This window comes from Quercus robur, chromosome 2, assembly GCF_932294415.1.
Source record: "Quercus robur chromosome 2, dhQueRobu3.1, whole genome shotgun sequence".
Lineage (NCBI taxonomy): Eukaryota > Viridiplantae > Streptophyta > Magnoliopsida > Fagales > Fagaceae > Quercus > Quercus robur.
In genome coordinates, this window is record NC_065535.1 from 64,180,639 (window position 1) to 64,205,526 (window position 24,888).

The following is a 24,888-nucleotide window of genomic DNA, read 5'->3' on the forward strand; positions in this document are numbered from 1 at the left end:
CAAAAGGTGATTTTGCAATTAGCTGTTGGATCTGCAAGCTCTATTTATAAGCACAAAAAGAACGTAGGAACTGGAGTCAACAGTCACAATAGTGCAGTGTTTAATGGCCTTTGCTTTTTTCTGTATTATAATATACTGATTATGTTGTTCCAACGCAAAAGCATTTTTTTAGGGACAGCTTTTTCCTTAAGCAAAAGAAATATGCAATTTCACCCTTTGGGTGTCCACGAGTGCTCCCATTTACTTTGGCCCTTTGTGCATTGTTCCCCGTAACTATTGTAATTACTTCCATGAGGGGGTAAAAGATCACACAGGCTCAGGATGGGAAGGCCCACGAGCAAGCGCAGGGCACTCGATTTGAGCAAACCTAGCCTCGTTGAACCAGCCCGACAGGTATGGTCAAAACTACAACCCTTGGCCAACTTGAAGGCATTCAACCAAACCCCAAATTAAGGCAATCTACATCGGGTCGAATCCTTAAAACCCTACACAGATGTTAACTGCCGGCCTTATCAGCCTAAAAAGGAGTGTATTTAAATGACCATCTCCCTTCACATTAACATTTATTATAGCTCACATATCGTTGTTCATATTTAATGTAATGCAACAATAGTCCACCCCTTACTGTAGCAGAGAAGGTGCCCTAAGGCCACATCATCGACCATCCTAAGAGGGTGACTTGATGTTAGAATCCCATCTTGACTGCATTGTGAAGCATCCACCGGCCTTCACTATTAGAATCTTTATTTTAAATACCCTACATAATCAAGAAGAATGGAACTCCATAAACCTGTATCTCTGTTATTTTTCTTTCAACTTACTTGTTAATGCTATGTTTGGTTGGGATGAAAAGGGAGAGGATGGAAAATGAAGGAAGAAATTAAAATTTAGAAAATGCAATTCTCTATTATTTAGTTGGACTGAAAATGGAGAGGAAAGAAAGTGCGGTAAATATTGTTTCCAGTTTCCACCCAAGTCCACTATTTCCCTTTCCTTCTAAATTGGGGGAAGAAGAATAAGAAGAAAAAGAAAACGACATTGTGAAGAAAAAGTATAAAATTACTCTCACTTTTTCATTATTTTACTTTTAATAATAAGGGCATAATAGTATTTTCTTAACTATTATTTTACTTTTCTATCCCTCTGTGAAACACGCATGCTAGAAAACACAAATATTTTCTATTCTACCAATATTTTATATCCTCTTAGTTTTTCATCCTCCAACCAAAAAAGAAGTTGAATCTCTTCATTAACTTAAACATCACCCCCAAAACAAACACACGCCAAAAAAAAAAAAAAAAAAAAAATCAAAGCCGATTCTAACTAGAGATCTAACTAGCCTAGAGTAGGAGAACACCCAATTTACGGCAAGACACACATATAATAAAAAGGAAAAAGAACACCTAAGTAACATAACACCCATGCCAATGTGATGTTCTGTGCATTTTATTGTAGTTTTGTCTGTTAGTGTTTTTGTCTATTAGTGTCTTTTAAAAAATTATTGAGTGCTTGTGTGCATAGTGCTTGTCGAAGATTTTAAAAAAACGGCAAGTTTCATTTCATAAATAATTGCATTGTAATATCTTAAAAAACATTAATTTTGTGTATTTTTCTTTGTTGATGGTTTATCAAATGAATGTTTATTTGAAGTTTTAAATTTTTTTTGTTTGTTTGTACTTCTGCCCCCTAATTTCCAATCCTGGCTCCTTCCTTGCATAAACCTGAATAAGAATGAAATAGTTTGTCTTATATATATTAGTACGTAATGAATGAAAGTGGTAACTATATTCATATAATCTTGTACCAGCTTGCTCTGTTTCTTTATTCTAATTGATTGTGGCCTAAGTAATGACAACAACGATTCCATAATCTTTTTTTTTTCCTCCCTTCTTTTGCTAGCATTGAAACAACAATCATTCCTTCCTTTAGCTTTATTTATTTTATAATCACCAAAATGTACATCTCAATCAATCAAACACCTTCCTGTAAAAGAAGGAAGGGAATATGCTGTAGTCCTATGTTCGTGACTTGTGAGAGAGAATGATATTTTTTTATAAACTGTGAGAGAGAATGATTGTACATTAGATTTATGGATGTATAATGTTAAGTTATAAATATAATACTAATAAAGAAATTAAAGAACAGATCCAACCTCCTTGAACTTGCACTCTCGCAACAGTGAATAAACTATTATGATTGCAAAGCATATATTGATTCCATATTATTAAGCAATGAACATGGCTCTGCTCCAATGACTAAGATTGGTATAGCTTTGAACCGCAACGATACAGCTACGTGTAGGAATAGCTAAGCCCACTATGTTCAACAATATGCACTAGAATTGGAACAAAAGACCAGAAAATATATATATATATATATATATATATATATATATATATAAATGGAATAGATATTACATGCTTTCCATATGTCCATCTGGGGTTGAACACCTCTCCTTTGCCCTTGTTCGGATCCTCCACATACATGTGCCTTTTTTTACTTCTGATTACAAAAGAAGAAGAACTATTTGCTTCTAAATTAAAAAGTTTCAAAAGATACTTAGCTTTTCTACTACCATCTATGGGTGATTATTTTTAGTTTAGGAAATTGTCAAAAGAATCTCTCTCACCCTTCGCCACAAACACTGCTTGACTTGTATCTTTCTGAGTCCAAAGGGAGGGTCGAAGTTTTGAACCCTCGCCTTTAATGCATTAGTTTCGTACCATGAGAATGTTGTGGTACGTGTGTTCGAAATCCTACGTCTTTTCTTTTCAGTGAATACAAATTTTTACTATTTGAAAATTTGTAAAATAATAATAATAAATAATAAAATTAATATGGTGATTTTTTCCGATAAAAAAAAAAAAAAAATTTATATGGTGTGGTAAGTAAAGCCAATATCTCGTGCAGCCAAATGGCTCTTTCATGGCTTGACAAGTGGCACTTTCATGCCTACCACCCCAAAACCTCTCATTGTGAATTTGTATGCATGAGGAATGAGGATGAGGTATTTCAAACATATTGAACTATTAGGTTTTTTTATTACTTTGAATTTTTTTTAGGCGTAAATGCATTTTTAGTCCCTACATTTTGACGTTTTTCCATTTTAGTCCCTACATTTTAATTTTTCCACTTTTAGTCCCTGATTCAAATTAACGCGTTCTATTTTAGTCTTTTTTGTTAAGCCACCAACGGAAATTGCTTAGATGGCAAACTGATACTAACGTGGTCAATAAAAAAATAATAAAAAAATTTAATTAGCATTTAGAAAATGCCATGTCAGCTTTTTAATATAACAAAATTTATTAATGAATTTTAACAAAATTAAAAAACAAAAAACAAAATTAAAAATAATAAAACCCATCAATTCATATCTAATTCATTTTGAATAAGAACACACAAGAACACAATCACAAATTTAAACAACACAAATCCAGAACCAAACACAAAAAACACAAACACAAATTTAAACATTAACACAAGATCATAAACACAAACACAATAACAAACATAAACCAATTAAAAAGAGTAATTAAAATTTTTTTCTTTTTTTTCTTTTCATTATTTTCAGAAGAACAAAGTAACATGTTCTTCATGTTCTTCGGGGTTGCCCAAAAAATTAAAATAATCAAAATCCCTTTCCTCCACCGAATCCTCCAACAAATCAAACCCACAAACCCAGAAAAATAATAAAATCCACATGAAAAAAATAAACCTAGATAAAATTGATAAATTAAACATGAACACATTATATATTTGAACAAGAACACAAACCCAGCAAATTTAAAACCAAAAAAATTAAATTCAAACCCAGTAAAATGAAATCTGAGCCTCCAAATCTCACATCCCAGCAAACCCAAGCAACCACCAACAAATTGGCAAAACCCAACCCACCACCACTCCACTGACCACCCACACCACCAACAGATCTGAACAAAACCACCCAGCGACAACTTTCTCATCAATACTTCGATACCTGGGCTTCAGAGTTGTGCAAACCACATTAGAGCCGAACCCACTAGTCACTAGATTCAATCAATCGATCAGTAAATCTCACCTCTATCTCCTCTATCATCCTTCGCCCCCCCTCTCTCTCTCTCTCTCTGAAACCAAAGCCCGAAGAGCAACGAGGACCAAGATTGTCCGTCGATTTGTATGTGGGACATGTTTGTTAATCTGGATTTGCTGTGTTTGTGGCTGTTTGGTGGTGGTGGTGGGTAATAGGCAGTGGTGGAGGCGAGTTAGCGACGATAATGGATTGGCTGGGTTTTGCTTGTGATTGCTGGGTAGGTTTGAATCGGTGGTTTTGGGTTTAAATCGGCCAGCTGCTTTAAGTTTCAGTGGTTGCTGGGTTGGTTTCTTTAAGTTTCAGTGGTTGTTATTGGGGGTTTGTTTGAGTTTCGGTTGCTGGGGTTTTGTTCGCAGTGGTGGTGGATGATTTTGTTCAAGGAGTTTTGGGTGCTGCTCAACTTTAATTTTGGGTTGAGTTTTGGAAATGAATCAGAGGTTGAATACATTCACCACTGCTGCCTTACAAGTTGCCGATCTCACCGCTGTCAACCTTACATGCCGCCAACTCGCCACTAGTCTCGCTCCTCACCGATCTGAGTTTCTGGGTTGTGGGTTGATTTCGTGGGTTTATGGTGTGGTTCTTTGGTTGATTTTGGATTGTGGGTTTTGGATGGCGTTGTGATGGTGTTGATGGTGAGTTTTAGGTGGTGATCTTGTTTTATGGGTCTTAGGAGTTTATGTTTTTTTTTTTTTTTTTTAATTGTGTTCTTTGTGTTTGTGATCTTGCGTTAATGTTTGTGTTTTGGTAATGTTTGTGTTTTGTGTTTCGTTCTGGGTTTGTTCTTCATGTTCTTGTGTTGATGTTTAAATTTGTGATTGTGTTCTTGTTTAAAATGTATTTTATTGTTTTTAATTTTGTTTTTTGTTTTATAATTTTGTTAAAATTCATTAATAAATTTTGTTATATTAAAAAGCTGACATGGCCTTTTTTAAATGCTAATTAAATTTTTTTATTGTTTTTTAATTGACCACGTTAGTATCAGTTTGCCACCTAGGCAATTTCCGTTGGTGGCTTAACGGAAAGGACCAAAATAGAACTCGTTAATTTGAATCAGGGACTAAAAGTGGAAAAATTAAAATGTAGGGACTAAAATGAAAAAACGTCAAAATATAGGGACTAAAAGTGCATTTACGCCTTTTTTTTTAATTAAAACATAATTCATTTTTCATTCAATTAAGCATTACTTTATGCCTATTATATTCCAATTTCTTTTCTATGTGTGGATTTTCAGTTTTAATTTTCTCCCTTGATATATTGTTTTGGCCATTTTTTTTTTTTGAATCAACACCGAACATTTTTATTAAGTAGTTGAAGAATCAGAAATAGCAAGCTTAAGGATGTCATATGGAACATGCTCCATCCACACAAATAAAGGAAATGAAACTATTACTCTCTTAGCCAAAGCATGGGCATGATTACCCTGCCACCTAGTATGAGAGAAAGAAAAGGTTCTAAGCGAACCAACAATAGACCAAGTGTCTTTTACAATCTGATCGATATACGGGTGGCCCCAATCTGCTGCCCTTAACGCCCTGCACACCACCTCTGAATCACCCTCAAATTCAGACAAGGAGATTCCCAATTCAACAACAAATTTTGTAGCCCTTCTAGCAGCTAAGGCTTCCACCATCTCCACTGACCCGGATATGTGATTTTTTCAGCAAGGGCCGCAATTACTTCCCCATTTGCATCCCAAACTACAACCCCGATACTTGCCTCCCTCAATTCACTAAACACAGCCCCATCATAGTTTGTTTTGTACAATTCACCCAAAGGAGGTCTCCATTTTATGCTTCCCCTGTATGGTTTTTCTGTGGCCAGGTTTAGCTTAATCGTAGAATTGAATTTCTTATAATAAAGAATGAAATGTGATCTAAGAAGAAACATTTTAGAGTCGTTTAATGTCAATGTAGTAATTCAAAAAAGCTAATAAAGTTTTTTTTTTAATATATATTTTCCAAACTCAAATCGAATTAACCCTTCGAAATATCCACTGGTTGGCCAGCCTTTGCATAATCTAGGCTCCAAACAAAGTAACTTGTGCTATAAATGCCCCTTTTTGTACTTTTGTAGTTCTGTTTAGCACAAGTGAGGAGAAGTATGGGTAAAATTACCTATGCTACTTTTATGTTGCCGTCCTCTTTATCTATGTGGCATTTGCAGAGAAAGGTACGACATAGTTTTGAAACTCGGACCATTTAAAGAACTATAAAAATGGAGAAGTTTAAGGTTTTTGAGATTAGACCGAGGTTTAACTGAGGTCAAACTATGATAAAATAAAATAAAATAAAATAAAATAAAAAATTTTAATTCAATTATATATATGGTTATAATATATAGTTTGTGACATTAAGACTCAACAAGCCCACATGCCTTAGAGCATCTCCAGCAGTGCATGCATACCCAAAATATTAGCTATAATAGAGAATGTGAGCAAAAAAACCAACTCCAGTTGATTATTCATACCCAAAATTTTTTTGACTTATGAACAGTAGCCCATCAAGTCTGATGGGCTACTATTCATTAGCTATTGAATTTCTTGAATAAAATATTATACCAACTACTTTTTATATTAATTCTCTCTCTCCTCCAGATTTCTTTTTCTCTCTCATTCTCTCCGTTGCTTGTTTTTTTTTTCTCTCTCATTCACTCTGTTGCCGTTGCTTCTTTTTTTCTATAAACCAAATGAAATCAGAAAAAAAAAAAAAAAAAAAAAAAAAAAAAAAAAAAAAAAAAAAAAAGAGAAAAGAGAGAGACCTGTTCATGAGCAAAAGAATTAATCCAAACACAAAATAAAATCCAATTCTTAAAATAAATTTGAATCAGAACAAGCAAATATGAAAAAAAAAAAAAAAAAAAGGAAAAAAAGAAAAGAAAAGAAAGAACAAGCCGATCTGACCCAGCGACGGTGGAGATGCTAGAGCGGCTGGAGGACGACAAACCTCTCTCTCTCTCTCTCTCTCTCTCTCTCTCTCTCTCTCTCTCTCTCTCTCTCTCTCTCTCTCTCTCTCTCTCTCTCTCTCTCTCTCTCTCTCTCTCTCTCTCTCTCTCTCTGATGTGAAGCAAAGAGATGGTGGAATGTTCTTGATGAGGTGAAAAAGAAAATAAAAAGAAGGGGGCTGGACACTTGTGTGGAGGAGAAAAACAAGAAAAAGAAAAAAGAAAAAATGAAAGGAAATGTGGATGAAAATGAAATGGTTGGAAGAAAAATAATATAAAAAAAATCCTAATTGAAAAATATTACAACAATATTTTTACAATAAATTTTAAGTAACAGACTGTTATTAATTAATATTGGCGAGTAAAAAAATAATTTCAATGGTGGGTTCAAATTAGAACTAGTAACAACTTTCCACATAAATTTTGTTAGGAAAGTATTGCGTAAAATATTGTGAACATAACACTTCTCATTGAAAAATATAGTTGTTAAAAAAAGAATAAATGATGATTAAAAAAAGAATAAACAATGAATGAATAAATAATATTTAAGTAAGATAGAGAATGGGATAGAGAATCTGTTAGAAGTGTATTTGAAAAAGTAGATAAGTAAAAGCTAAATGTCACTGTTTATTCTCCAAACAGTACAAAAATGATTAAAGCGTCAAACAAGTACAAGTTTTCATGAAACCCACCTAACCTTCAATTCCTGTTGAACCGCGGTTGGTCCGGTTATGAAAACAACGGCATTTTATATTTTTTATATTTATACCTATATTTAGCCTTCCAATATGATATGTAACTTTCATAAAAAAATATAAATAATTCCCAAGCTAAAATTTGTTCATATTATTATTGGGCACATTACTAACTCGATGGTTTTTTTTTTTTTTTTTTGACAAACTTAATGATTTTATTTCAACTTGGAGTTCTTAATTTTTTTCACTCGATGAATCACCTACAACATTGAATTTAAACAGTCAATGTTTCAGTGATCTCCAATCAAATTTAGCTCAAATATTTGTAAGATCATAAAATTTTCTCTAAAAGAGAATTAGTATGAAGAGTAATGGTATATAGGAATTAAAGTTTTTGAAATTCCTTTTTGGGAAAAATACCTTCTTTTTTTCTTTGTAAAACCATGATGTTACTCAAAGTATTGTCACCCTCAACTTTAAATTTTAACAATCAATCGTATAAATTGAGGAAATTTTTTTTTAGGATATAAATTGTGGAATTAGTTTCAATGTCTCCCTACGGATAAGGTTTGTCTACCTTTTATTTTCTTTACCTTAATATTTTTATAATAAAGTTTGACTAGACTAAATTTAGTTTAATTAAATTCTTTCTTTCGTGGGTTTCAGTTAACTTAAGCGTTAAATCTCTTATGGTTGAATAAGAATTTTTTTTTTTTGTGGATATATATACGAACATATGACAAGAGACTTTATCAATTTAAAGTATACAAAATAAATGAACAATTGATTCAATGAATGAAAAATGTGAGAAGACAAAGAGAGAAATTGAAAATCTAATAGAAAAAAATAAATAAATAAATGATCCGTGGACATTTAATTGTAGTCTCTGTTATTACATATAGTAGAGATGCATATCAGTATATGGTATGAATTATTTTGTTATTGTTGTCTTTACCTTTACAAAATTCTTCAACTTGTTAAAAACTAGACACTAAAATGTTAATGAGTAATATCTTACTTTGATAAAAAAAGCATGGCTTCAGATGTACTTCTCTTTCTTTAATTGTCTAATTATTTAGATATTGTAGGACTCGCAAGGAGAGTCCATCAAGAACATTTTCGAATTAATGAGAAATTCACGGGGAGATGTCGGAGCACGACTTATGATATCATACATTGTACTTTATCTTGTATCGAAGAGGACAACACAATATTGGGGAAATGCCTATCAAGAAGGTGCCTTTGCTTTTATTTGTACTAGTCATAAATCAATGCAATGCGTAAGAATATTTTTAATGATTATTTTATGGTTAAAGTTATTTTAAAGTAAATTTTTTTTTAATAATAATTCGTTAAAGATCATTTTGTGAATCACCAAAAGAAAATTCTTACCAAATAAGTTAATAAACTACCATTACTAAAAAAAATAACCAAAGATATATAACGTTAATTTATTAAATTATTCGAAAAAGATTTGTCAAGAAATCTACCCTCTGTTATCGTCGAGGGAGATTCAGAATTGATTATTTCAGCCTTACAAAGTGAGGAGGAGTCCTTTACTTCCTTTGGCCATTTGATTTCCTCTATTAAACAGAGTCTTGGAACTTTTTCTTGTATTTTTTTTTCACACACTCGTAGGTCGGGTAATTCTCTAGCTCATAATTTAGCTCAGTACACTAGACATATTGATGCTCTTACAGTGTGGATGGAGGATGTTCCACCACAACTTCACCATGCTCTTGTAACCGACCTTGGTTGATTTAATAAACTTCATAAAAAAAAAAAAAAATCATTTAAATCAGCCATCATATATATGACATGCCCTAGAAACTTCATAATTAAATAGTGTAGAGTAAACATGGTTTTACAAAAAAAAAAAAAAAAAAAAAAAAAGAATTTAAATTGACATAAAAAAAAATGTAGAAAATGAAAAGAAGACAAATTTTAGTGTAAATTTTTGTGCAGTTGAATATTACTCCTATACTTGTGGACTCCATATTATGGTATGTTGATTTGTTCATATATATCTAGATGAGTAAGAATGTAACTATTATTTGAATGATTATTGTGATTTATTGATACTAAGTAATAAAAAAAAAATTAAAACCTAAATTTTTTTTCCTAATATAATGGAGTAGAAGACAATTGATTGTAATTTAAAGTAATTAAAAAAATAGAGAACATACTCATAGATTCATATGTTTGTATTACCTAGGCAAACAAAGAGTAATTCTTATAGTGTTTGATGACTTCTATATTCGGTGAACCATTTTAGATAGGAATTTGATGATTATTATGCGTTAGAGTCACAAAATTTTTTGATAGTTATTATGTTTAGACAAAGATGATGTGGATAATGAAAATAAAGATTATTTGTAATATAAGCATATTATTTGCCTTGTCATTTTTTTGGTGTGACGCACCCCAATGTGAAGTATATGTTATGCAAATCTTTATTCTTTATTTCAAATTCTGAAATCCAGGTGGTAAGGGGAAAAAAAAACTAACAACGGCTAGAACATGTTGATGAAGAAAAGGATAATGAATCAAAATTATTGTTGCCTAATATTCTTTTTACTATATTCATTGCTACAATAAATCCAATAAAACACACCTTAGGAATTTTTCATAGCATTGAGAACCCATTTATGAATGAAGTTTACTAACATGATAGTAATCTTCAACATTTGTTCTTCCTATTTATTCTTCTAAATTACCATCTTTTTTTTTTTTTTTTTTTTTTTTTTTTTTGAATAATTTTTATAGTCATTTTATCAAACACGTGCTTACGTTTCATTTAGCATCGAAATAGAGAGCAAACCATTTTGCTTGACAGCAAATCATAGTAAAAGAGACATAAAAATAAAAAATAAAAACACATAATACTCTAATATATAAATCAGACTTGAATATTACTCTTATACTTGTGGACTCCATGTTATAGTATGTTGATTTGTTCATATATATCTAGATGAGTAAGAATGTAACTATTATTTTAATGATTATTGTCAGGGGCATAGCCAAGAATAAATACTTGGGGGGGCCGGGTTATAATAGAGATATACTAAATATAATTTTTAAGTATATTGGATACAAAATTATCAACTTTCATATATCATTATATACTTGAACATTAATAAACATGAAAAACTGTCTAGTTCAATGTAGACATACAAAAAAGAACATTCACATCAAATCATGCCTGATGACGATTTTTTCATGGAATAAAATTCATCCATTATCATCTCTACAGTGAAATTCCCTGCAATTTCCTTCTCTATATAAACTATCATATTATCTACCAAAAGTTCATCCCTCATTCTATTGCGAAGTCTTGTTTTTAACAACTTCATAGCTGAGAAAGCTTGTTCTGTAGTTGCCGTAGAAACTGGAAGGGTCAACACAAGATGAATAAGTCTATCAATCAAAAAATAGATTTTAGACTTTCCTGAAATTTTTAATCCCCTATATAGTTCGGAAATTGTACTCATATTCTAAAAATCTGGATGTTTTATCACATCAAGCTCATAATGTTGCAATTGAGACTCCAAAAGTTCTTGTTCTTGTTCAGTGAAATCTTGAGGATAATATTTCTTAACCAAATTGCATATATCAACAATTTTGAATAATCTAAAAGTATCCTTGGGATTTAAAGTTGAACTAAGAATGACAAGTTCCGTTGTTAGCTCAGAAAATCTACTTTTCAATTCTTACAATTGAAAGTCTATTGCAACTATAAATATGCCAATTCTAAAATGATGTTCCATTGTTAAATCTTCATCTTGATGACGATATCTACCTCGAGCTTTAGTGTAACGAGCATTCATATCAGGAATATCAATTTTATGTTGCTCACAAAATGATATAACTCTAGCAAGTAAAGGCTCTCATCCATCATCTCTCAACTTTTGAATAAGTGATTTTGTAGTTGAAACTAAATGCATGGCATTTAAAAGGTCTTGAGAATGTTGTTGCAAAGCTTGACAAAGCATATTAGTAATTCTCATCATCTCTTTCATCAAATGCAAGATTAAAATAAATTCAAATGATGTTAATACTTGATAAGCTCCCTTGGCATCACCGCGTTGTTTATAGTTAGCCCCTTCCTTAGAGATAGTGTTAATAACTTTGCAAATAGCATCAAACATTTTAATCAAACTACAAATAGATTGAAAATGAGATAAGAACTACAAATAACTTTGCAAGTAGCATCACCTAGTATCTCTAGCTCGTTGTAAAGTACCAATCTGGTTTGCACCTCTTCCAGTCTTAATTTCATTAGAAGCAATCATATTCTCAACTTGTTCTGCTTGAGCATGTTGCAATTCATCATTATGCTTACTAGAACCAACAACAATATTGATAATATTAACCAAATGATCAAAGAACTGATGAACATCTTTTACTTCTCTAGATGCTGTAAGTAGAGCTAATTGCAACCTATAAGCCATGCAATGTACATAATAAGCATATGGGCAATCTTTTAGAAAAAGAGTTTGTAATCCATTCCATTCACCACACATGTTACTAGTCCCATCATATCCTTGACCTCGAATATTTTCAATGTAGAGGTTGTAATGAGAAAGGACAACACATATCTCATTCTTTAAAGTTAATGCAGTAGTGTCTCTAACATACACAACATGAAAGAAACGCTCCCTAATGAAACCTTCTTTATCAACAAACCTCAAAATGATGGCCATTTGCTCTCTCTTCGACTCATCTCGAGCCTCATCAACTAGAATGCAAAATTTTGCATCCCCAATTTCTTCACGAATAGCATTTCGCACTTTACTAGCTAGAATATGCAAAATCTCATTTTGAATTGTGGGTGACGTATATTTGACATTACGTGGAGCATTTTCCAAGACAACTCTAGCTACATTTTCATTGAAAGTTGATGTGTGTTTTATCAATTCAATAAAGTTACCTTGATTTTTTGAATCAAGGCTTTCATCATGACTTCTAAAAGCACAAGCTTGGAATGCTAGCCATCGAGCACACTCTATTGAGGTCTTGAGCCGCAATCGATTATTCTCCATTTCTTTTGATGTTTGTTTCTCAACTAGTTTGTCAATATGTCCTGAATAATTCAATAAATCCTCACAACATTTCTCAGCAATTTTATGTGGTGTATTAGGTTCTTTCCCCTCATGACCAATTAAAGAAAAATTCATCCCATCCTTCACCTTTTTCCAATTATTAAAACATTTTTCAGTGAATGCATCTGATCCAGGATGACCTGTTGGTTTCTTACGAAAAAGGTAGCAAGGTAGACAATAGATTGAATCTATTAAAGGTGAGTATTCCAACCAATTTGAATGTGAATCAAACCACGAAGATTGAAAACTACAGCGATGATTTTTCGGTCCTTTGTATGGATACTTTATGTCTCTAGGTTGATATGGACCGGCTATGAGATAAGCACGTCGAATTTCATCTTGTTCATTGACAGGGAATTCATATATTTGTTTACGTGATCCTGGATCACGGTCTATCCCTTTAGATTCAATTCTTGAACATTTGGAGGGACGCTCGTTAGGCATTGAAGTATCAACATTTGTTTCTACAGAAGTCCTAAGTTGTGAATGAATAATATCTTTTTTCTTAAAGAATGCATCAATTGTTTGTTGTTTGCTCATTGTTTGACACCTAATTTCAATCCTAAAAAAAAAAAAAAAAAATCAATTCAACTAAATAAACAAATACACTTGTAGTTAAGTAATGACTAGTGACCTTTTAGGATAAAAAAACTAAATAAACAAATCACTCAAAAGCATAAACAAACAACATAAACCAAATACCTAGACTCTGACTCATAGGCTCACAGCCCACTACTCCAATTTCCTTCCATAGATCTTTTTTTTTTTTTTTTTTTTTTAATATATATTTTACTTACACAATGACAATGCAAGTCGGTAAGCCCCACCCGGCCCCCACTCAAGAGACAAGAGTCACAAGACAATTAGACAAACAACACAAAAGCCAAAAGGGGGCTAGCCGCTGGTCTTAGTGGTATGACTTATGAGTCTCAGAGTCAATGCAAATAATAAAGAATACAATAACAAGTAACAACAAACACAAAAAGACAAAAGACAAAGTATAAATTGCCAGCAAAGGGAAATCACTTTAATCACATACTGACATACACATATTTCATATTTGATATTTTCATATTTCTATTCAAGTATCACTGTATCAGTATTTAGTTCAGCTTCAGCACTTCAGTAGTAGAGAAAAAGGGAGAGAAGCCAAGTAAAGAATGAATGAGATACCTTGAGGAGGCAGCGGCATCTTGGTGAGTTGGTGGAGGCAGCGGCGTCACGGTGAGCTGGCGGGGTTTCTGAGGCTGTGAGTAGGGGTGACAAAATAAACCCAAACCCAGTTGCCCGCCCAAACCCACCCACTCTAATTAAACCCAAACCCACCCAATTATTAGTTGGGTTAAATGGACATCAACCCAATTAGACCCAATAATAATTGGGTTTTAACTAAAAACCCATTGAACCCCATTTAATCCGATAACAATATACCCAAACTCAACCCAGCCATTCCCACCCAAAAAAAAAAAACCCAGCCCTCACCTCAGACGTTTCAGGGTTAGGTTTTCATTTTCCCCTTCATTTTCTTAGCACTTTCTCGGCCTCCAATCACGTTTTAGGGTTAGGATTTCATTTTCCCCCTCAACTTCTCGGCCTCCAATCACTCATTAGTAAGCTTCGAATCTCGGATTTGGACCTTCTGGTTCGACAACTAGTCCAAACCCAAACAAGGTGCTGCGTGGGGTAGATCGAGTGCTAGTGGCCAAGCTTCATGCAACCAAACCTCAGTCGCCGCCAACGACCACCGCGACCCACAGAAGGTTGGCTCTCTATCTCTCTAATATTGAAGGTTTCTCTCTCAAGCTCAGCCATGCCGGTACCTCACGAGTACGGCCACTGTACACAACAGCACAAGTCAACGGGGTCTCCACCACTGATGGCCGCCGATCTCTCTCTCTTTTTGTTTTATCCTTCGGTTGATTTGGTGATTAGGTTATGAAAGCTTGAGAATTTCATTTGGGTTTGGGAAATGAGGGCTTGTAGATCCGTGGGTTTTGATATGTGCCCTGTTGAAATTGTTTATGTATTTTCGAATGGGTTTTTAATTTGAGTTGTAATTTTTTTAGTGTTTGTTTGGATAGAAAATCTTGATTTCTTGAGAAAATTTTGAATGCCCAAAATATTGTATTTTAAGTATTTTGGTTGTTGGTTTTGCTCATTAATTATTGTGTTGAGTTTCTTGGGAAAATTTTATGTTTGGTTACCAAGAAAATGCTAGGATTTTTGAAGATTTTAAAGTACTTTTGTCATTTTCACTTTAGTGGCATTTTTGCAATTTTGATAATTGGGTAATTGGGCGGGTTGGGGTTTACCCATAATAATTGGGTTGGGTTGAATTTGGGTTAGAAGCAATTAGTTAAATGGGTTTTAATGAGTAAATGAGTTTTATATACCAAACTCAATTATGCCCACCCCAAACCCACCTATTTGCCACCTCTAGCTGTGAGGCAATCAAGCTGACTCAGGTAGAGGCGTGAACTAAGAAGCAAGAAGGTAAAAAACTAAGCAGGGGCGTAAGGCAGAGCAGAGGCGTGATAAGCGTGAATGAAGATTGTTCATTTGTTCTCTCTTTTAGATTGTTCAGATGGTGAGGATTTCTTTTTCTTTTTTTCTTTTTTTCTTTTTTTTTTTTTTTTTTTTTTTTTTTTTTTTTTTTTTTTTTTTCCAGACAGTGAGGATTGAATGCCTTTTGTTTGTGTTTAATTATGTATTTTAGAGTTTGGTTCGGGTTGGGCTGGAAGTGTTATGGTTTAGAAAAGAATTAACTTGTTTTAGTTGTTTGCTTAGGGAATTGGGGCTGGCTAGTGGGGCTGGATGTGGGCCAAGTTTTTTGGTGGGGCTTGAAGTTGTATTGGATTATAAGTCTAGAACTCTAGAAAAATATGGGGGGGGCCAATGTAATTTTTTGACATAGTTTAGTGGAAATTTGAAAATTTTTGGGGGGGCCATGAGCCAAGTGGCTCCGCCCTTGATTATTGTGATTTATTGATACTATGTAATAAAAAAAAATTAAAACCTAAATTCTTTTTTCTAATATAATGGAGGAGAAGACTATTGATTGTAATTTAAAGTAATTAAAAAAATAGAAAACATACTCATATATTCATACGTTTGTATTACCTAGGCCAACAAAAAGTCATTCTTATCGTGTTTGATGACTTCTATATTCGGTGAACCGTTTTAAACAAGAATTTTGTTATTATTATTATTATCACTACTACTACTACTACTATGATTTGCTTGACAACAAATCATAGTAAAAGAGACATAATAATAATAATAATAAATAAATAAATAAAAACACATAACACTCTAATATATAAATCAGACTTGACATACCATATGATTTTAAGGAACAAAGCGATATACCCACTCAAGAATATAGGATTACTGCTTTGAAATGAGCTCTTTTTTGGCAGGAGCTAAATTTAAAACCATTCATCTTTTGGTTAAGAGAGATAAAGGGTGTCTAACGGTTTATATATTATCTCTTTGATTTTATAGGGATGGTGGTGGCAATTGAACATGTATGAATTGGTTGGATTCAATGAGAAGATGAAGAGCCAAGATAGGAGGAGAGGGAGAGTCTAAGGCATTAAAGAGCATGGGAAGTTGAAAGGAATGGAGAGAGGGGGAGTTAGGGCTGTTATGGAAGCTGAAGTGAAAATTGTGGAATCATTAAAAGACTAATAGAAAAAGAATGGAAATAAAATAATTTAGTTTATTACTAAAAAAAAAAAGTAATGACATGGCTATTGATATGACTCAACCTGAGCATAACAACAATAAATGCTATACTTCAGCTTTTAGTAGTATATAGATGAGTTAAAGCTTCATGGAACTCACGGGTAAAGAGAGAGATAATGAGATATATAAAATAAAGGATGATGATGATTAGTGTCCCGTGAAAATAGTTTGTACTTGGGGTTTGTTTGTTATTGATTGTATTTCGTGATTGAAAAGAGAAACCAGATAAAATAAATAAGTTGTATACTATTTTGAAGTTTGAAATTATTTGTAAAAGAACTACAAGAAAAACATGTTTATAGCTGTGTTTTTGTGGCACGTTTTCAAAAAACGCTACTATAGGCAACCTATAACCGCATTTTTAACAAATGCCGCTTAAAATTCTATTCTATAGCAGCGCTTTAAAAGAGCTGCAGTAGGGAGGTCAATAGCCACATTTTTAAGGGTCTTTTGCTGCGTTTTCAAACATAGGGCCTATTATGGCGTTTGGAAAACACTGCAATTGGCCAATTAACTCAAATGATAAAATCTTTTATCAACAAATAAGAGATTTGAGAGTACGATTTACGAACCTCACCTACACCAAAAAGACCAATTAGTTTACTAGCATGATAATAAAAAACAATTGTCATGAAATAGACGTTACAATGTTGGAAAATCATATCCATCTCATACATATTATGTGCAACAGAAAAACAAAACCAAGATCTACTTTTAAAATGCTAGAACACATGCTCTTTTCTATTTTCTTTTTAGATTTAGGTTCAAAGAATACTTACCTTGATGCAAGAAACTCCAAAGAAAATTAAATTTAAGCAACTTTGATTTTGAGATGTCATTGATCTTCACCTCAATATCCACAAGATAGCCTAAGAGAGTGTTCTCTTCCTTCAGTTTAAAAGTGAAGAACAACCAAAAACATGCAAAGATCAATCAAGAACATGTGAAAAGCATAACAATTAGCATTCTTAGATCCCAATTTCCATAACAATACAAACAAAAATATTTCTGGCATTATAACAAACCTAACCTACACACAAATCTAACAAAGAAAAAAATGGGGAAAAATTCCTTCAAAATCCTAGAGGGTGGCATTGAAATAAAATCGAACTTTAAGACAAGAAGGCTGGATTCACAATGATATTTCTTGCATTCTTTAGAGACTTAGGGCCCGTTTGAATAGAGGGAGGAAGGAGGGGAAATCGAGGGGAATAGAGTAGAATTGGCTAAAAATAGGCTATTTTTGGGTCAAATCTACTGTACTTCCCCCCCTATCTCTCAATCCAAATGGACCATTAGGGGATTTACTCCAAAATCCTAGAGGAGAGGCAAGGATGTTCTCACTCACACTCTAAAGCTGTTCTTACTATTTTTCAAACTCAAATCTAATTAACCCTTCAATTTTTTATTTTTTGGACTACTCCATGGTTGGCATTAGCATCATTTTGAAATATAACAAAGTTACTTGTGCTATAAATATGTACTCTTTTCTTTTTTGTAATTCTATTAGGCAGAATTGAGGAGAAATATGCATAAAGTTTTCAATTCTACTATTATCTTTGTTATCATTTTTGCTTGTGTTTTCTGCAAACAAAGGTAAATCGTATTACAACTTTGTTATTGCACTTTTTTATTTTATTTTTTATTTTTTTTATAATAATTAAAGGAGGAGTGATTTGAGTCGTAGATGTGCTTGTTGTAAATAGGGATGGCAATGGGGCGGGGCAGGACCAAAGGATGAGATCTTTGCCTCTATCCTGCATGGATTTTTCTTGCCCCATCCCTACCCCGCCCCGCATGACGGGAAAAATTTCTTGCCCCATCCTCGCCCTTTAAGGCCCCGCGAAACCCCGCCCTACACCGTAAAAATTTATTTCTTGTTAATTTTCCCTACAACTATTACCATTTTTTCAAATAAAATGACATGTTTCAATAATAAAAAATACTTGAAATTATAAATAAATTTATCCTATCAAATCAAACTAATTTTTAGCAAAAATTAAATAATATTATCTAAATGTTTATATTTCATTGGCCTAAAAAACACCAAAACAAATCTCCTTTATACTAAGTAGTATGCATTATTTAATTCCTCCCATTTTGTGACTATTTCATAGAAAATGGGACAAAGTCTCAAACCTATACCTTATGTTTTTTAATAAAAATACAAAAAACTAAATTAAATTGTATATAATTTTTGTGTGGAGAACGAGAACGATCAGCTAGAGCTAGTACATGATTGATGCCATCATATTGCAATCAAACCAATAGGGAAACATATTCCGCATCATCTCGTTCTCCAAAAGAAAAAAAAAAAAAAAAAAACCCAGCTTGTAAAATAGATATGGATTTTGACAAGCATAAAGAAGCAGTGTTGTTAAGCAGCCAAATGCCCACACAAAATTACAAAAACAATGACACATACACAAATATTTAGAGCCTCAGACCCGTACCTCATTAAAAAAAATATATATATATATATATATATATATTATGTTCATGATGAAAAGTAAGTTGAGAAAGATGTATGAATTATGAATGAAACCAGTAATTCAATAGTATATAAATTTGTATCTAATAAAGACAAAAAAAAAAAAGTTAAAACTGGTACCTTATTTCCAACTTTGCTAGAGAGAAAAAAGCGGTAGAGTCACGTTAGGTAGAATAAAATAAGTTAATGATATTTTTGTTTAAATAGTAGGGTTTTAGGGTATGAAAAAATTACAATTTAACTCTTATTAATGCGGGGATGGGGCAGGGTGGGTCTAAAAAGTGTAAACCCATCCCCACCCCACCCTGTGGTGCGGGTCTAAAATCTCGTCCCATCCCCACCCCACTACCTTTGCGGGATGGGGAAAACCCGCACATGGTAAAGCGGGGAGGGGCAGGTCAAGTGGGGTAGGGCAAAATTGTCATTCCTAGTTGGAAATACTAAGGCTCAATACTGTCTTTAACATTAAAAATTATTCAGCCTATTAAATATTAGCCATTGAAATTTTAAGAAATCAATTCTTTTGTGGTTGTAAAAATAAATTTCATACCTTTTGACTTAAAAAAAAACAGTAAATTAATTCAAGCAACCAAGCAAGACTTATGAAGTGTGTTCAGATTCACTTTACTCTAAAAAAATTGGAATTCCATCCTTAACGTTGCTTCCCTTTCGGTCAATTCCAACCGAAGTACCATCCATCTCAATGGTTTGGGGCTTGTTTTTTGTTTTGTTTGTTTTTTTCTTTTCTTTTTTAATCTTAATAAAATATTAATTCTCATGTTTAAATATTACCATGGTTTTTTAGTGGAGTTATGGTGTGCCTTTGTATTAGAACCTCTTTCCCTCTCCTTTGTGTGTGTGTGAGTTTTGATTCACCTAGGTTGAGCTTGAATTGAGAGACTTGAGACGGTGGGGCCTGAGAGTGAGAGCCATCTCGCAGTTGCTCGTGTTGGTGGCTTGTGGTAGTGGTGATTGGAGGTTTGTGGAGGAGTAGTGGAGGTTCGATGAGGAGAGAGAGCTGTGTAGAAGAAAAAAATGAAGAAGGAAAGGAGAGAGCACATAGGTTAGAGAGAGTGATTGAGGCCAACTGATTTTTGCATAAAGACGGATTGTGATGAGACTAGTCATGTGAGTGGGTCCCACTCATTTGCTTAATTTTACAAAATTTCACTAAAACTTGATTCTCATCATTAGAAAACATCAAAACATTGTTCTCAATTTTTACAACTCAAACTCAATTTTTTTGAGTATTGAGTTATGGAAATTGAGTTAGGAAAAGATAAAACAAGTTCTTGTGGGATCCACAAAATTTGAAAAATGAGTGATGAAAACTCGTAAACCAAACATGGCCTAAATTACTTTCACAGGCAGCTCGATTCGGAAAATTATTAGGTACTTCCAGAGTACCATAAATGCGTACTCCTTCCTTTCACATGAATAGTGGGTTCCACCATGAATTTAATTAATGGGACCCACCATTCATGTAAAAGGAAGTAGTATGCATTTATGGTACTCTGGGAGTACACAATAATTTCTCGCTCGATTCACTCTAATACGATTTGTCCTTACATCCATTCCAGCTTATTGGATGTCCTCCTTTCAATTGCTAACATCCACTTGTTCCCAAATTAATGAAAAAATGCGTGACTTCTTTTGGGGTTTAATGGACTCAAAAGCACCTTCTTTATCCCAAGGCTCGGGAATCCATATGCAAACCAAAAACCTCAGGAGGTCTTGGATTCAGAAGAGCTCACGATCTAAACAAGGCATTCATCTCCAAATTAGGTTGGTGCATAGCTTTAAAGGCATATAAACCTTGGGCCAATCTCTTCATATCCAAATACTTGAGGAGCGTAACTTGTTAAATGCCACAATGAAACCCAAAATTAGTACTTCTACAAGTAGCAAAGACCATGTATAGGGGGGAAAAGAACTGTTTAACACAGTGAAAATTGCAGAGTCATAATTTGGCCCACTTAATGAAGAATGAGGGCCTAGGCCCAAAAGTCCAAAAACAGGGAACCTAAAGCTAGCCAGATGATGGAAATTGGGCAGTTCTGTCCAGTCCACACCACTCTCCTAAACCGAAATAAAAAAACAAAAAAAAAAAAGAAAGAAAAGAAAAAGAGATCAGTGGTGGAGAGGAGAAAGCAGGCACACAAGAAATCAGCAACCACAACCATTCGTTGAATGAGAGGGCTATCCAAAATCTCATCCTCTCATTGTTTCCCAAACGTCCACACCGTAACCTCTTCTGCTACTTGTTAATAAGATAATGCAACGTTGATGGTCAGGGTTTTTGCTACTTGTAGTAGTACTACTACTTGTGCTGCAGCAGCCACGCTTTTTTAATTTACTACTATACATTAATTCTCGCTTTGGCTGCCAACCATGGCTTCGGCTACTCTTTCTGTAGCCAAACCATCTCTTCAGGTTCATGCACCTCTCTCTCTCTTCAAATACATAAGAAAGAGTACAATATACTTGTTCGTTAATCCCAAAAAAAAAAAAAAAAACAATGCTTTTTTGTTCATGTTGTAGCTTGTTTTGATTATGATCGAATTGTTAAACCAATACTATATGCTCTTTACTTTCTTTCTTCAGGCAAATGGAAAAGGATTTGCAGAATTCTCAGGCCTACGCAACTCATCAGCATGCCTTTCCTTTGGGAGGAAAAGCTCAGATGACATTTTTTCAATCGTCGCTATCCAGACACATTCTGTGAGTTACTCGCCAAATGCATAATTGACCATTACTGTTCCACTTCCAGTCGTACTTCTCTTGTCCAGCATACAGTTAATCGTATAATCTTGTTTGGTAAAATTATTCACCATACCGGTTTTATTTTTAATTTTTTTAATTTTAGAAATTGGATATGATTTGGAATTTATAACATTTAATTCCATGATAATTGTTATTTATATTACTTAAACTTTTTGATCCAATAATATATGTTAGAGAAGAAATGTGTAATGAATACTTTTAACTAATATAAAGGATAACAATGGACATTTAAATATTATGAAAGTTTGTTGCACACATTCGTACACATTTTTAGAAAGTGTGTTTTAACTGTGATAATTTTGAAATTTTGAAATTGTGTTTTGAAGACATGATTTCAATTGACATGGTAAATACACTCCATACACACCTGTGTATACTAATTAGCATTCTTTAAATATTTTTAGTAATCAGAGATATGAAGGGTGACAAATGACAATCATCACCTACAAGAAATATATGCTCTTGTATGTAAATCATTGGAATTTATGAAAATCTCGGACGGTCTTGAGTAGCTAATAAATTTAAAATTCTCTGTCTCATATAGAATATTGATATCATTAAGTAGTCAAGTTACATTTGCTTGAAAACAAAAAAATTCTTTAAAATTGCAGCATGTGAATTACGATTCTAAAATTCCATACAGCATTCTAACCTAGACAGACGAGCAGGCACATGATAAAATTAAAGTGAATGGCCTTTAACTTGAACATGTGTGATGTGTGACCATGTTCGTTTGAAAAACTTAATTGGGCGCGGGAGCTTCACTGTGTATATGTCACACACGTGAATTGGTCAATTAGCACGGTATAGAGTGAATATATAGTATTTAAACTCAAGAACACATTTTGATACTATAATAAATTATCATTTATCTCCAAAACAATTATAAATGAAGTTAATCATTTCAATTATTGTTCTAACATGATGAATTAGGCTGGAAGTGGAGGATACAGGAGAGGGGTAGTGGAAGCAAAGCTAAAGGTGGCCATAAATGGGTTCGGTAGAATAGGCAGAAATTTCTTGAGGTGCTGGCATGGCCGCAAGGACTCCCCTTTGGATGTCATTGCCATCAATGACACTGGAGGTGTGAAGCAGGCATCCCACCTCCTCAAGTACGACTCCACCCTCGGCATCTTCGACGCTGATGTCAAGCCTTCTGGCGACAAAGCCATCTCCGTTGATGGCAAGATCATCAAGGTCGTATCAAACCGTAACCCTGTCGACCTACCCTGGAAGTAAGTTCACTTCTTTGTTCAGTAAGTAGTGAATGAATGGCTTTGGCATTGAGATTTTTGACATTTTTTAGAGACTGAATTGATGAAAAGGAACTTGCCACCACAAGTGCAGGGACTTGGAGATCGACCTGGTAATCGAAGGGACCGGGGTGTTTGTTGATAGAGAGGGTGCAGGCAAGCACATTCAGGCTGGGGCTAAGAAGGTGCTCATTACTGCCCCTGGGAAGGGTGACATCCCTACCTACGTTGTAGGAGTCAATGCAGACGCCTACAACCCAGCCGAGGCCATCATCAGCAATGCTTCTTGCACCACTAATTGCCTTGCTCCCTTTGTCAAGGTCCTTGACCAGAAGTTTGGTAATTCACATTTCATCCCATTCCCCTAACCTGTAGATTTTCAACAAGTCTAAATACGTACATTTTTCACAATTTATTAGCATAATTTGTTATAATTGATTCATAATAAAAGTGGTATTAAATTCTTAATGATGGATCAAAGTAAAAATAATGTTACTTCAATATCACATTAAGTCAGGTCAGTAGTTAAAAAAAAATGTTGTTTATAACCGTATTTAGTTCACTTTTAGCTTTAGAGTACTCTGTTGTTAATATTTAGAATTTATCTAGGTCTATTATGATTTTTGAAGCTAATTTTCAAATTGTACAACTGAAAATTTCATGCCCAAATTTGAAAATTTTAATCTCCCATTGTTTATAAATAATAAAAATGCAAATATGTGACAGGCATCATCAAGGGCACCATGACTACCACTCACTCGTACACCGGTGACCAGAGGCTACTTGACGCCAGCCACCGCGATCTCAGGCGTGCACGAGCTGCTGCTCTAAACATTGTTCCCACTTCAACAGGTGCAGCAAAGGCTGTGGCCCTTGTCCTGCCATCACTTAAAGGCAAACTCAATGGGATCGCCCTGCGTGTGCCTACTCCAAATGTGTCTGTGGTCGACCTTGTTGTCCAGGTATCTAAGAAGACCTTTGCCGAAGAGGTGAATGCTGCTTTCAGAGAAAGTGCTGATAAGGAGCTCAATGGTATTCTTTCTGTTTGCGATGAGCCCCTTGTTTCAGTGGATTTCAGGTGCACTGATGTGTCCTCAACTGTTGACTCATCATTGACATTGGTCATGGGAGATGACATGGTGAAGGTAATTGCTTGGTACGATAACGAGTGGGGTTACTCTCAAAGGGTTGTGGATTTGGCTCACATTGTTGCCGACAACTGGAAGTGATAAAAACTCGTTGTCAACTGCATTGTTGTCTCTATTTTTGCCCCTCTCATTTTATGTTTTGTTTTCTGAATTACATTTCTTTTTTACCCTTTTCATTTAAGCAATACCACCTAATATTGATGTAGGTCCTTTGGATGTACCTTTGACCCTCAATAATTTTGAATATGTCTTTTCTTCATTCTTCTTGTTGGAAACAGAGTTGCTAAAGCTATTTTATAACGACGGTAACATTTCATTACCTCAAAGTAACGCCTTACGAAAAAAGTATCTCATGTATCCGATATATGTATTCTCTTTCTCACATTGTATGAGTCTCACATGATTGTAAAATACACAAATTGTGAGAAGAATAATATATACATCAAATAATTATTGTATATTATGGCGTGGTTGTCGCTCTATATAAGCTTCTAGTTGTGCACTTGTGCTAATGTAATTAAGCAATAAACACAAGGTGAGCAGAATGGAAATATATATATTTTGATTATTTTCCTAGTACATCAAACGTTTGAAATGGCTAAGTTTGAAGTTCAAATGCAATAACTACAAATCAAAGCTTGTTGGACCTAGTGATT

At 33.9% G+C, this 24,888-nt stretch overlaps 2 protein-coding genes and 1 pseudogene across 2 annotated transcripts; 1 reads left to right on the top strand and 2 right to left on the bottom strand.

Annotated features, from left to right (window-relative positions):
• Positions 1-11,918: 11,918 nt before the first annotated feature.
• On the bottom strand, positions 11,919-13,349 carry LOC126701852 (uncharacterized). Its single transcript, XM_050400272.1, has one exon. It carries the CDS (start codon positions 13,347-13,349, stop codon positions 11,919-11,921), a length of 1,431 nt encoding a protein of 476 aa, XP_050256229.1.
• A 5,419-nt stretch (positions 13,350-18,768) lies between these two features.
• Positions 18,769-18,854, bottom strand: LOC126716227 (small nucleolar RNA Z102/R77; annotated as a pseudogene).
• Positions 18,855-21,223: 2,369 nt separating this feature from the next.
• LOC126714457 (glyceraldehyde-3-phosphate dehydrogenase A, chloroplastic-like) lies at positions 21,224-24,491 on the top strand. The gene is made up of 5 exons (XM_050414614.1): positions 21,224-21,480; positions 21,652-21,768; positions 22,765-23,066; positions 23,179-23,423; positions 23,811-24,491. Exons 1-5 carry the CDS (start codon positions 21,439-21,441, stop codon positions 24,311-24,313), a joined length of 1,209 nt encoding a protein of 402 aa, XP_050270571.1. The 5' UTR covers positions 21,224-21,438; the 3' UTR covers positions 24,314-24,491.
• The last annotated feature ends 397 nt before the right edge of the window (positions 24,492-24,888 follow it).